The sequence below is a fragment of the Lacerta agilis genome, chromosome 4, assembly GCF_009819535.1.
Source record: "Lacerta agilis isolate rLacAgi1 chromosome 4, rLacAgi1.pri, whole genome shotgun sequence".
Lineage (NCBI taxonomy): Eukaryota > Metazoa > Chordata > Lepidosauria > Squamata > Lacertidae > Lacerta > Lacerta agilis.
In genome coordinates, this window is record NC_046315.1 from 51,427,673 (window position 1) to 51,440,523 (window position 12,851).

The 12,851-nt window shown below is 43.2% G+C and overlaps 1 protein-coding gene across 1 annotated transcript in view; it reads left to right on the forward strand.

Moving 5' to 3' along the window:
* DOP1B (DOP1 leucine zipper like protein B) overlaps window positions 1–12,851 on the forward strand; it is a 57,048-nt gene that overhangs the window by 12,771 nt on the left and 31,426 nt on the right. Inside the window, exons 7-14 of the mRNA XM_033146995.1 lie at window positions 1,360–1,469; window positions 2,909–3,023; window positions 4,799–4,919; window positions 5,873–5,992; window positions 6,806–6,902; window positions 7,613–7,804; window positions 8,960–9,635; window positions 10,767–11,038. Of these exons, the coding sequence (XP_033002886.1) occupies window positions 1,360–1,469; window positions 2,909–3,023; window positions 4,799–4,919; window positions 5,873–5,992; window positions 6,806–6,902; window positions 7,613–7,804; window positions 8,960–9,635; window positions 10,767–11,038 (1,703 nt within the window). The remainder of the gene's footprint in view (window positions 1–1,359; window positions 1,470–2,908; window positions 3,024–4,798; window positions 4,920–5,872; window positions 5,993–6,805; window positions 6,903–7,612; window positions 7,805–8,959; window positions 9,636–10,766; window positions 11,039–12,851) is intronic.

The window sequence follows — 12,851 nt, forward strand, 5'->3', positions numbered from 1 at the left end:
GAGTAGACGGGGTTATGATTATACTGTATGTAGAAAAGTGTCCTTTGTGTTACCTTGCATAAGATTTTGTGTGCACAAGTGTTTCCCCAATGGAAGGGGAGTACCACAGAAGTATCACTTAGACCAGGGGTAGCAAACATTCCCCCACCCATCACCTGTGGCCAAGCTGGTTGAGGCTGATGGGAACTGTAGCACAACAACATCTGGAGGGTACCACATTGGCTACCACTGCCTTTGTCTTTATTGTCATACATTGCTTACTCAGTGACTTAATTGACAGCTTGCTTTCTCAGTAATTCCTTTGGGAGTTCATCAGGAGTACCAAGTAGAAAGTTTAAATTAATAGAAGCCTTCGTGTCCTCTGTATTATGAACTACCTGTATTTTGTGAAACAGAAATCAATACTAAGCTGGACAGTTGATTATTCACTTTGTAAGACTGGTGGGATTAAATGTCTATATTTCACTTACCAGGTAAATGCCATGGTTCAGTAACAGAGGACATGCTTTGTATGCAAAAAGTCCCAGGTTTAATCCTTGGCATCTTCAGAAACAAACGCTTTTGTCTGAAACGCTAGCAATCTGTGGCCAGGCAATGGAGATGATACTGAACTGGATAGAGTGAGTGGTCTGGCTGTGTATAAGTCAGATTCCTATCCCCAGGTCACTATTTTACATCCATAGTATATATTGCTTGTGTGAGGAAAAAGTGTAACCAACTGCATGTCAGATTTTAATAGCACGAGCAGAAATCTGACATCCTGTTTATTACATTTTATTTATTCAACCATTTATGGTCTGTTTACACCGTAGTCTAGTAAAGGTACACAATAAGGTCACAAAAAGATACAATGGAGATAAAATCAGGTTAAAAGAAATCAAAAAGGGTACTGCTAAAATAAAGCACCAGACATTCAAGAACCAGCATGCCTGTCTGAACTGAGCTGGAAGAGAGCTCCAGAGAATTGGGCCCACAGTGCTGGATACACAGCTCCTGGTGGATGCACTTTGGTCTCAATATAACTCACAATACATGCATGCTAGCTTCCTGTATCTATAGTAGTAGGTCATATTATGGGCTTCCACCATCTACAGTATCAAATGTGACATGTACCATATGTGACTCTACAAAAGACCAAAAAAAGTTTAAGGTACTGCCATACTGTATTTTAGATGGGTCCCGCTGTCAAATTAAGCCCCTGATTCCACACTGATGGCTCAAGTGCTATTAATGTCAGAAGGGAAAAGCAGTTCAACCTTTGTCATAGTTGTTTGTGCCATTGATTTAAAAGTATATTATATTGCATTCATTATAATATTTAATCCACTTTCATATTTTCTTTATTTATGATGTTCTCAGGTTCTGATATCAAGGGAGGTACTTTTCTACCAGATCCGTCTGTTTCTATGTCCTTAGAGGACCATGCCTTCTACTTTTTTGGGAAATATTCCAAAGATCTTTTAGTTGAGGTGCGTAATAGTCCTTAAAGAATGTAACCTATATTATAATACATTCCCTGAAAGATACGTTCCTTGTTGCCTAATCACCCGTATGCAAGCTCAGCAGCTCATAGGATCACATATGGGAATTTTGGTGGTAGCATACGATCCCAGTCTCTGTGTGTTGGTACTGCAGGAAGAAGTGGCACAGCCTTGATGTCAGCAACTGCATTTCATTGCAGACATCATTCAACTGTCTCTACATCGTTATGCTTCTGTTTTGTAGCTCTGAGTGCGAGGAGGAAGCAGGTCAAAATACTAGAACTGCAGAAAAACCAACATATCCCTTCAATTCATAGAGTCATAGAATTGTAGAGTTGGAAAGGTCCCCGGGGGTCATCTAGTCCAATGCAGGAATTTCAGCTAGGCAGCCTTTCTCAACCTTGGGTCTCCAGATGTTTTTGGCCTACAACTCCCATCATCCCTAGGTAGAAGGACCAGTGGTCAGGGATGATGGGAGTTGTAGGCCAAAAACATCTGGGGACCCAAGGTTGAGAAAGGCTGAGCTAGAGCATCCATGACAGATGGCCATCCAACCTCTGCTTAAACACCTCTGATGAAAGAAGAGCCCACCCGCTCTTGTTGGAGTCTGCTCCACTGTTGAACAAAAAGTTCTGTCTGATGTTTAGTTGGAATCTCCTTTCTTGTAACTTGAACCCATTGATTTGGGTCCTTGCCTCTGGAGCAGGAGAAAACAAGCTTTCTCCTTCTTCCATATAACAGCCCTTTAGATATTTGGAGATGGCTATCATATCTTCTCCCAGTCTTCTCTTAGCCAGGCTAAACATACCCAACTCCCTCAGCCATTCCTCATCAGGTTTGGTTTCCAGATCCTTGATAATCTCATAGCTGTCAACTTTCCCTTTTTTTGCAGGAAATTCCCTTATTCCAGCACCGTTTCCCATTGCAAAAAAGGGAAAAGTTGACAGCTCTGTAATCTTGCTTGCCCCCTGCACACGTTACAGCTTGTTAATATCCTTCTTAAATTGTAATGCCCAAAACTGAACACAGTATTTCATATGTGGTCTGACCAAGGCAGTACAGAGCGGTACGGGACACTGTACTTTTGTTGATGCTGATCCCTAGTTCTAAAGGCAATGTGGGGAAATTGTCTGTTGTGTGTAGGAGCTACTAGCTATGCTCTTTCCCCCGTCCATGCCAAACCACATACTATTTTAGCCGCTGCAGCACAAGCCACTATGTCTTCTCTGCAGTTACAGGAGAACCACAATGTTAGGTTGTAAAAGAGGAATTCTGAGAATGGCTTTGGAATCTGGTGTCAGTTTTCCACCCTTCTTTTCAATTGGGGTTTGGCTGTGTTTTGAGATCTTTCAAGCAGTAAGATTAGAGTAAGTGAAAATGTTAATACTATTTTTGCTTCCAAATTCAACATTTGATTGTTTTAACAGGCGTTGATTGAAATACTGCATCAAAATTTTGCGGAATCTGACTTGGAGGAACAGCATCATGCATATTTGAGACCATTCCGCATTCTCATAAGCCTACTTGACAAACCTGAAATAGGTAAGAAGGAAGTCTCCCCAGAGAACTAATACAAAAATATACTTGGCTACGGTATATTTGTTTTCCATTTGTTTTAGGTTTGTGCCTTTAGCAAGCATCTGACGTGGGATGACAAATCATGGTTAAAGAAGAAAGTTAAAAGACACTACGTCACAGCTAAAACAAACCATAGCCAACAACAAACCCTGACTTCAGATTGTTGTTTGTTGGTTATAAACAAACCATACCAATTAATAAACTGTGGGTTAACATTACATGTGAACAGGCCAATAGACAAACTTTACACCTTCTTTGCCGATAGGTAGCAGGATGTCTTCTCTTATCATGATGAGTCCCAATAAGGCTTGTGCCCAGATCATTAGTCGTGTGCTTCAGTATGCCTCCAGGATATGCAGGAAGCACACTAGGAACAGACCTTTGTTTTCTCCATATCAGCTTTATGGCCATAGCTTCATATTGGTTTTTAAAACAATCTTGTCTCTAGATTATGTTCTGATTGGCTGTCAACCTTGGCTGCTTGAGTAGCTCTTGTGGATTTCTATTGCGGAAATAACATTTCTATTCCTAAATGTTTACAAGTAACTGCCAAACTAATGTTGCATTTTCAGGGTCTCTTATGGCTTAACTGTAAGATGTTCTGCAATCCTGCTTTTTCCTTCTCTCTAATGAAATAAGGAAGTATGTTCCATTGGTATGAGCATGCTACTGTTACTTCACTTTTAAAAGCCTGACATATAATAGAAAAATACTACCATTATTTCATACATCTGTGCAATATTTAAATATAAGAGAACCCCTGGCATTATTTCTATCCTTTTGAAATATTGCTTGAAATTGGTGCATAGGCTATAGCAAGCAAGATCTCTCAGAGTATATTTTGAGGAAACCTAGTGCAGATATAATGAAACACTAGCCCTTCTGCTTTCAAAGGAATGGGTTGTATCTGTTGCTCTGCTCAGAGTAGACCCGTTGAAATAAATGAACATGACTTACTTGGAAGCATCTATTCTTTGAAACTCCCAGCTTATTGACATCAACCTTGGATGTTCTCTTTTCAGTGCCTGCTTAAAACATTTTTGTTCAGATAACGAATCTGTGATAAGGGGAAAGGCCACAATAGTAGCTCAAAATAAATGGTGTATAATATGAATAGTTGCAGTCATGGGGGGGGGGAATACATATATTTCTAAGTACTTACAGTGGGTCTTGCTGAAGTACAACTTCAAATGAAGAATATAAAGTTGAAGAAAAGCTCCTGAAAAATAGTTGTATTAGTTTGTTGCAACAAAAACAATGATCTGTTGCTTTAAAGGCTGAAATGCATTGTAGGCTAAAGCCTACTTCATCTGATGACCTGAGACCAGTACAGTACAGTGGTACCTCAGGTTAAGTACTTAATTCGTTCCGGAGGTCCATTCTTAACCTGAAGCATACTTAACCTGAAGCACCACTTTAGCTAATGGGACCTCCTGCTGCCGCTGCGCCACCACAGCACAATTTCTGTTCTTAAGCGGAGTTCTTAACCTGAAGCGTACTTAACTCGAGGTACCACTGTACTTGGCTTCTCGCTAAGAATATTAAGGTTCTAGGAAACCATTCTGATCACATTGTTGGTTCTTAATCATTCCAGTGAAAATGGAACAGGGCTTGACAATTATCTACATAATACATTGAGCCACTAAGAGGTTGGGTTTCTGTTTCCTCCTCTTCTATTCTGAAATAAAATATTGCCACTCATTATGATCAGACGTCATTGTATTTTTCTTTTGTTGAAGGACCACCAGTTGTTGCGGATTTGTTTCTTGAAGTCATCAGAGCATTCTATTCTTATTGCAAGGATACACTGGGTTCTGATCTTAAACTTAGTTACAGTCAAACGGGAAATGTCCTTACAAGGTATGCTTTGGTCTTTCTTTTTCTTTTTTTGCTCTGACATTAATCAGGTGTCTGAAAAACACCACTGGGATTTGATTTATCTCCCCACCCCCCTGCTGGTTTCCTGTTGACCATGACTATTGTGTCATTGCATTGGAGTGCCCAAATTAGCATTTCCGTGAAAGTAAATTTCATTGAAATTGAGCATTGAACTAGAATAGTTAGACACACTTAATATGTTGATCCTTTTTTTATAAGTAGTGGTGAGTGAGCACCCCTGCACTCAGTGTAGAATGGGCAGACTGCAAGCAAGTTGTAATTACAGGTTTTGTTTTGTTTGAGTCTGCATCAAGCTTGGCCTTATTCTGAGCTGAGGCCTCTCAAGTCTCTTGATGGTGACAAAGGGGGAAATGGCTGCAGGGCCCCTTGTTGGATTATCAGCTGCAAAAGTCAATTGGAAATGTAGGTCCATTGATGCTGGTAGTCCAGTAGGGCTTTTGGTATCATGGGAACTACAGTACACAACCCATCTTGTGGCCAGGATGCTGTCAGAAGCATATGCAGCAGAAATCAACAACAGCCAATGAGACATAGTTCCCATTACCCTGCTAGATTTCCCTCACTGCGAGAAGCCAAGTTACAGGGAACCAGGCAGAGGGCCTTCTCGGTAGTGGCACCCGCCCTGTGGAACACCCTCCCACCAGATGTCAAAGAGAAAACCAACTACCAGACTTTTAGGAGACTTCTGAAAGCAGCCCTGTTTAGGGAAGCTTTTAATGTTTAATAGATTATTGTATTTCAACATTCTTTTGGAAGCTGCCCAGAGTGGCTGGAGAAACCCAGCCAAATGGGCGGGGTATAAATAATAAATTATTATTATTATAATATATTTGTTCTTTTACTTCTGTGCTTAATACTTCAGAATGCTTACTGCTGAATATTTACTACATTTGTTTGACTCTTGCTGTTTTTAGTGCAATCAAAGAAAACAAGAATGCATCTGAGATAGTTAAAACAGCTAATCTGCTGATCACATCCTTAAGCACGGATTTTCTCTGGGATTATATGACCAGATGTTTTGAAGACTGCTTCAGGTAGCGCTCTCTCTCTCTCTCTCTCTCTCTAATGCTGTTAGAGTTAATCTAAGAGTCTGAACTTCGCTACTTATTCTTGACCTACTGTGTGTTGTATGTATTTCCTATGAAGTTTTATTGTTGTACACCACTTTAATACATTTTGTGAAAAGCATTATAGAAATCTTTCAGTATGCCATATATTTAAGTAAATAAGTAAATGGCTGAGAGAATGGTAGGAGAACAAATTTGAATTAAATGAGTTGGTTATTTAAAAATATATACATGGATATATCCTTATGAACCTGTTGGACAACTCAGTTGAGCATACTGTTTGAATCTTAGTTCTATTTGTTTATTTCATATTGTTTATGAATTGCTTCCTACGAAATTTCTTTATTTAACAATAAAAGCATAACTAATTGAAACAGTAGTTTGCATAATATGCAGGTTTTTAAAATCTTGTTTTGTTTGTTAACTTTTTATCTTATTAAAAGGAGTCAAGTTAACTCATCCTTGATCCTTAAACATGTATGTTTTTTCATGTCTTGGCATACAAGATCGTGGCCATTGATATAATATATAAAATTTAGGAATAATATGCTGCTGCTGTGTTCATTTTCACATTATTTAGCAGATATATAATAGGAAAGCCTTCATCTACTGCTTTCTTTACCATCTTCCTCAATGCTTGAGCTTTATTATATTTCAACCATAAATATCAAAACATTTCTTAGCTGCATTTCTACCAAAAGTTGCAAGCAAGATAAAACCATCAATACAGTTCAATTTCTAAAAAGTTTCTCAAAACCACACTTTCCCTTTCAATTGCAGAAATAAATCTACGCAGACACAACTTATGACGAGGAATGTTGCAACCGTTTCAGAACTCTGCACTCTACTGATATTTCTTCTAGATGTAATACCATTAGTAAGTCAATTTCCATGTGTATCCCTGCAAACAAACTAATTATTCAGAAAATACATTTTCAATTGCCAAATACCTTCTGGTGCATGGACACATTTGTCATTTGAAAAGTGTTTTTTGCATACTAGGGCTTTTGTCTTATCTTTATGATTTGCTCGACTTTCATGACTAAATTTCACACAATTATTAAAGAGCTGTGGAATGATAGGTTTTGTTCAACTTTTGTACATTTATGGGCAGCTTTTGTGCCCTAGAAGAAAACAAAAGATTGATCATGGGAGTGGGGGGTGGAATTACTTCAGTTGAAATAATCTGCAAATTTGTTTTTACAACCTCGTTTAATATTGGATAACTACCGTATGTATGTATGTATGTGCTGTGTTCTTTAGTTGTTCTTTGGGTTAAAGTAAAGTGACTTCTCTAGGGTCTATAAATTATTTCATTTATTATTTACTTAAATTATTTAATATAACCTGCCATTCTTCAACAATGCCCAGAAAGTTAGCAACGTGAGTAAAAGCAGTTGTTAAAAAAATTACATCAAAGTGTACAAGAATCAATCTTTATTTTAAAATTTTAACATAATAAATAAGATAAAGATGTAATTGATTGCATGTATATACGTAAAACTTAATAAGCAAGAAGAACTGATTTCTAAATTAAATGTACGTCATTTAAGAGATTTGCTTATTTGAAGTGTCTTGTTTTTATAGGAACTTTATTCCGAAGTGCAGTCTCTCTATCTGCCCCAGATGCTCTGCTGTGTAGTGCAATCTCTCCTGGAAAACATGGAAACACTAAGTTTACCAGAGCTCACTCATGCCTTAAGGACATGCTTCAAAGTACTTAGCAAAGTGCAGATGCCCCCTGCCTACCTAGGTACTGATACAGGAAGCTCAGACACTGTAGGTATTAAGAGATGAGTTTATGTCTATAATACATTTTGTGAATGGATTAATCAGATTGTTAATGTGGCCATTCATTATGTTGTACTCTAGCTTTTGTGCAGTAATGGGAAGCTTTGCCCCCCCCCCTCACCAACCTAAGTATTAAACTGGGTATCAGTACTATGTTTCTTGCAAATAACACAACTATTCAGTTTGACTTGTCATGTCAAGAGTCTGCTGCTTATGGTGGCTTTCTGCACTTGGGCTAAAAGGCCGAATATTCAGTCTCATACATTATGAGAGGTGTAGGTGCTTCAGTACAGTATTTTGTTATAATAATATTAATATTGGAATAACTGTCAACCAGTTACAAATATCCGCTTCTCAGGGAAGGTAGTGGAGAGTTTGACTTTTACAGGGAGCAACCTTGCTCCTCTTTGCAGCTTTCAGTACCACTGACAGTGATATGCTCCTGGACCAGCTCCATGGGATGGGGATTGGGGACACTGTGTTACAGTGATTCTGGTCCTTTTTACAGGACCAAGTCCAGAAAGTTGTATTAAGAGAGTGCTTTTTTGCCCCCTGGTGGTTACACTAAGGGATACTTCAGGGCACTATTTTATCTCAAAAGGTATTTAATATTGATATGAAGCTGCTGGGAACATTCATGAGGGCAAAATGGCATCAGTATGCTGAAACTCGGCTCTCTTTCTCCGCAACATCTGAATTTGTGTAATACTTAAAGCAGAATATGCCTTTGTATTTGAATAGCACAAGGATAGTTCCAGACAAATTTAAATCCCCACTGTTCTCTACCAGATTTGTGTCTTTGTTTCATGTAAGGCAGTGTTCTACCCCACATCTGTTTATTTACTTATAAAAAATATTTATATGCCTATAAAGAAAATAGCAAAGTGGTTCACAGCAACTGTACATAAAGCCATACAATAAAAATCATATAAAAAGTTTACATCAGAAATTGGATAGCTGTTGTGGAAATATGTATTCTTGTTTGCTTGCACAAGCCTGATTGAATAGAAAAAAAGTTTTTACCAGGCATTTGAAACATGCAGTTAAAACATGCAAGGATATTTTAATGTTATTCGTGTATGGTTTTTGTATAAAGTAAACCTCAACATTCACATTTGGGTCTGCATCCTTGTGCTATTTCAGAGCCCCATGAGGGAAGAAAACCAGGAACTGACTTCAGAATCCAAAGTGCTCCAGAATGAAGATGACTGTCTTTTTCCTCCGCTCAAGTCTGAAGACAGTGGCATAGGCCTTAGCACTTCATCCCCAGAGTTTTCTCAGCACTTGAGAATACCTAGGGTAACTCCTGAGAAAGATGATGTCTGGAAAAAGGGTGGAAGCATGCAGAAGACCTTGCAGTGCATCCAGGAACTGGTGGCAAAATTTGCCAGTAAATACATATTTGTCGTTCATCTGCAAGATCCCAGTAATGTGCATGCAAGACAAGGGGAGAAAAAAGGAAACCATTATCAAGCTGCTGGAAATATTTCCAAGAAAAGGAGCTCATGGGACTCCAAGCAAATAACTGTGCCTCAGTTTAAGCAGATGCTAACAGACCTATTCACTGTCCGAGGGTCCTCTTTTAAACAGAAAGATCTGGGTCCTCCATCTCCTTCAGAAGAGCTTGGTGGTGAAAGGGGGAAAAAGGAAGAAGAATGGGACATTGACCAAGTTATGCTTGACTTGGGAGACATAAGAGAAGACTGTAGAGAGGCCTTTGCAGCTGTATGCTACCTGTTATTGGATTGTACTACATTCCCTGTTTATCTTTCTGAGGAGGAAACTGAGGAGCTCCATTTGTCTCTCTTTCAAGTGCCTGGTAAGAGGAACATTATAATTTGCAGGTATCTCCCTTTGCAGAAGAGTACATAATAAGGTAGTGTTGTGTATTCAAGAATCTTCCATTAGAATTGTGCAAAAATGGTAACATGAGAGTGCTCTAAATTTGTAAGTGTAGGGCAAGGACCAGTTAAGGCTGGAGGAATGTAGCTTTCAGAGTGCTGGCAAAGAGCAAATAAAGCCCTGGGTGAAGAAAGGATAGCCAGGTATGTGTTGGGTGGATTGAAGGTTAAAGGATCAAATAGGAACAATCTCAGATTTGCCAGTATATCGTTAAAGTGTTGTTTTCTGAAAGAGCTTGTGCTCTTTGACTGTATTCCAGTGCATATTTACCTAGGAGTAAGTCCCACTGAGCATATTTGGACTTGTTGTTAGGTAAATGTGCATTCATACCTTGGTTGCTTTCTTCTACTTGGCATGTTGAGGTCTGGATGAGAGCCCTGTCTAATTTGCATTTCCCATGCACAATTGGCCAATGACTTTCAGATGAAAAATGGGTTGATACTTCCATCATCTTGTTTAGTAATGTGTCTAGCAATGTAATGTGCTTACCTGGTAATGTTCTTTCGATTGTGAACACTGCCAGGGCTCTTAAGAAAGAAGACAGAGGTATCAGTATGTTTGGAGAAAGTACCAGTACAAAAAATACATTAAAAAAAAACTTTAATGGAATAAAAAGCAACCCCAAAGCAGCCCAAAGAGGACTAAACATGTTGAGTAACTAAAGAATGTTGACTGTTGGTCAGAAAAGAAAGTGGTGGTCGTGGGGAAAAGGAATGGCTGGACTGGCTAGAATCCTGAGCAGGATCACTTCTATTAGAGAAGGGCAGAGCATCTGTTTTGCAAACAGACGGCCCCATGTTCAATCCTCGGCATTTCTGGGTTGTTCTGGGAATGTCCCCTAGAGAGCTGCTTCCAGACAGTGTAGACAACACTGATCTAAATGCAGATTCCTATGTACCTATGCACTCATCTTATGAGGTGAGGATGCATTGTAACATTTTGTGGCACTTGCATATGTTAAATCATAAATGTTTGTCAAGGCGACAAACTGTTTCGAACAACAATTGTACTAAAACTGGAGCTAAAACTATTTGTCTGCTCTCCTCAGGTGGTTGTGAATCCAGTTTTCCCCTGTGGCTCAAATCCCTGATGACAATATGTTGCTGCGTCAATGACTGCCACATTCAGAATGTTGCCATCTCTGTACTGCTAGAAGTAATTAACCAATCCCAATCATTGGCACTCGTTATTGAAGACCGAGTAAAGCGGTATAAAGTTCCTGGGCAGAACCCCTTCTTTGGAAGACTGCAGATGGTCACAGTTCCTCCTATCGCACATGGGGTTCTCAAACTTATTTCGGAAAAAACTGATTTCTACCAGGTAATGTACTAAAATGCATGCAAAGCTGCATTATAAACTTTTCATCATGCACTGGGCTTTGTTGTTTTTATGGAATGCTTGCAATGTGAGCCTTGTGCAAGTGGTTTAATGTTGTTTACCGTATATCGCGGCGTATAAGACGACTTTTTAAGCCCGAAAAATCTTCTCTGAAGTCGGGGGTCGTCTTGTACGCCGGCAACATCATGACCCGGAGTTCCGCCCCGCCACTGGCTGCATGGAGCCTCTCCCCGGCGCTTCAGCCGCCATGGAGCCCGGGCTGGGCGTGGGCGGCAAGCGCGGAGGCTTCCTGTGCGGCGACGGGGAGCTTCTCCCCGCTGCCCCAGGCGTCGCTGCCGACGCCTCAGCAGCCGTGGAGGCCGTCCTGCGCTTCAGCAGGAAGCGCGGAGGCCTCCTTTGGGGCGACGGGGAGCTTCTCCCCGCTGCCCCAGGCGTCGCTACCGACGCCTCAGCAGCCGTGGAGGCCGTCCTGCGCTTCAGCAGGAAGCGCGGAGGCCTCCTTTGGGGCGACGGGGAGCTTCTCCCCGCTGCCCCAGGCGTCGCTACCGACGCCTCAGCAGCCGCGGAGGCCGTCCTGCGCTTCAGCAGGAAGCGCGGAGGCCTCCTTTGGGGCGACGGGGAGCTTCTCCCCGCTGCCCCAGGCGTCGCTGCCGACGCCTCAGCAGCCGTGGAGGCCGTCCTGCGCTTCAGCAGGAAGCGCGGAGGCCTCCTTTGGGGCGACGGGGAGCTTCTCCCCGCTGCCCCAGGCGTCGCTACCGACGCCTCAGCAGCCGCGGAGGCCGTCCTGCGCTTCAGCAGGAAGCGCGGAGGCCTCCTTTGGGGCGACGGGGAGCTTCTCCCCGCTGCCCCAGGCGTCGCTGCCGACGCCTCAGCAGCCGTGGAGGCCGTCCTGCGCTTCAGCAGGAAGCGCGGAGGCCTCCTTTGGGGCGACGGGGAGCTTCTCCCCGCTGCCCCAGGCGTCGCTACCGACGCCTCAGCAGCCGTGGAGGCCGTCCTGCGCTTCAGCAGGAAGCGCGGAGGCCTCCTTTGGGGCGACGGGGAGCTTCTCCCCGCTGCCCCAGGCGTCGCTACCGACGCCTCAGCAGCCGGGGAGGCCGTCCTGCGCTTCAGCAGGAAGCGCGGAGGCCTCCTTTGGGGCGACGGGGAGCTTCTCCCCGCTGCCCCAGGCGTCGCTACCGACGCCTCAGCAGCCGTGGAGGCCGTCCTGCGCTTCAGCAGGAAGCGCGGAGGCCTCCTTTGGGGCGACGGGGAGCTTCTCCCCGCTGCCCCAGGCGTCGCTACCGACGCCTCAGCAGCCGGGGAGGCCGTCCTGCGCTTCAGCAGGAAGCGCGGAGGCCTCCTTTGGGGTGACGGGGAGCTTCTCCCCGCTGCCCCAGGCGTCGCTACCGACGCCTCAGCAGCCGGGGAGGCCGTCCTGCGCTTCAGCAGGAAGCGCGGAGGCCTCCTTTGGGGCGACGGGGAGCTTCTCCCCGCTGCCCCAGGCGTCGCTGCCGACGCCTCAGCAGCCGGGGAGGCCGTCCTGCGCTTCAGCAGGAAGCGCGGAGGCCTCCTTTGCGGCGACGGGGAGCTTCTCCCCGCTGCCCCAGGCGTCGCTGCCGCCGCCTCAGCAGCCATGGGGGCCGCTGTGCGCTTGGGCGGCAAGCGCGGAAATCTCCTGTGTGGCGCGGGGGACGCTCTCCCCGCCGCTGCCGCCGCCTCAGCAGCCATGGATCCCGGGCTGGGTGAGTATACCCCAAACTCTGTTTTTTCACATTAAAAGTTGGGGGGTCGTCTTATACGCCGAGTCGCCTTATAC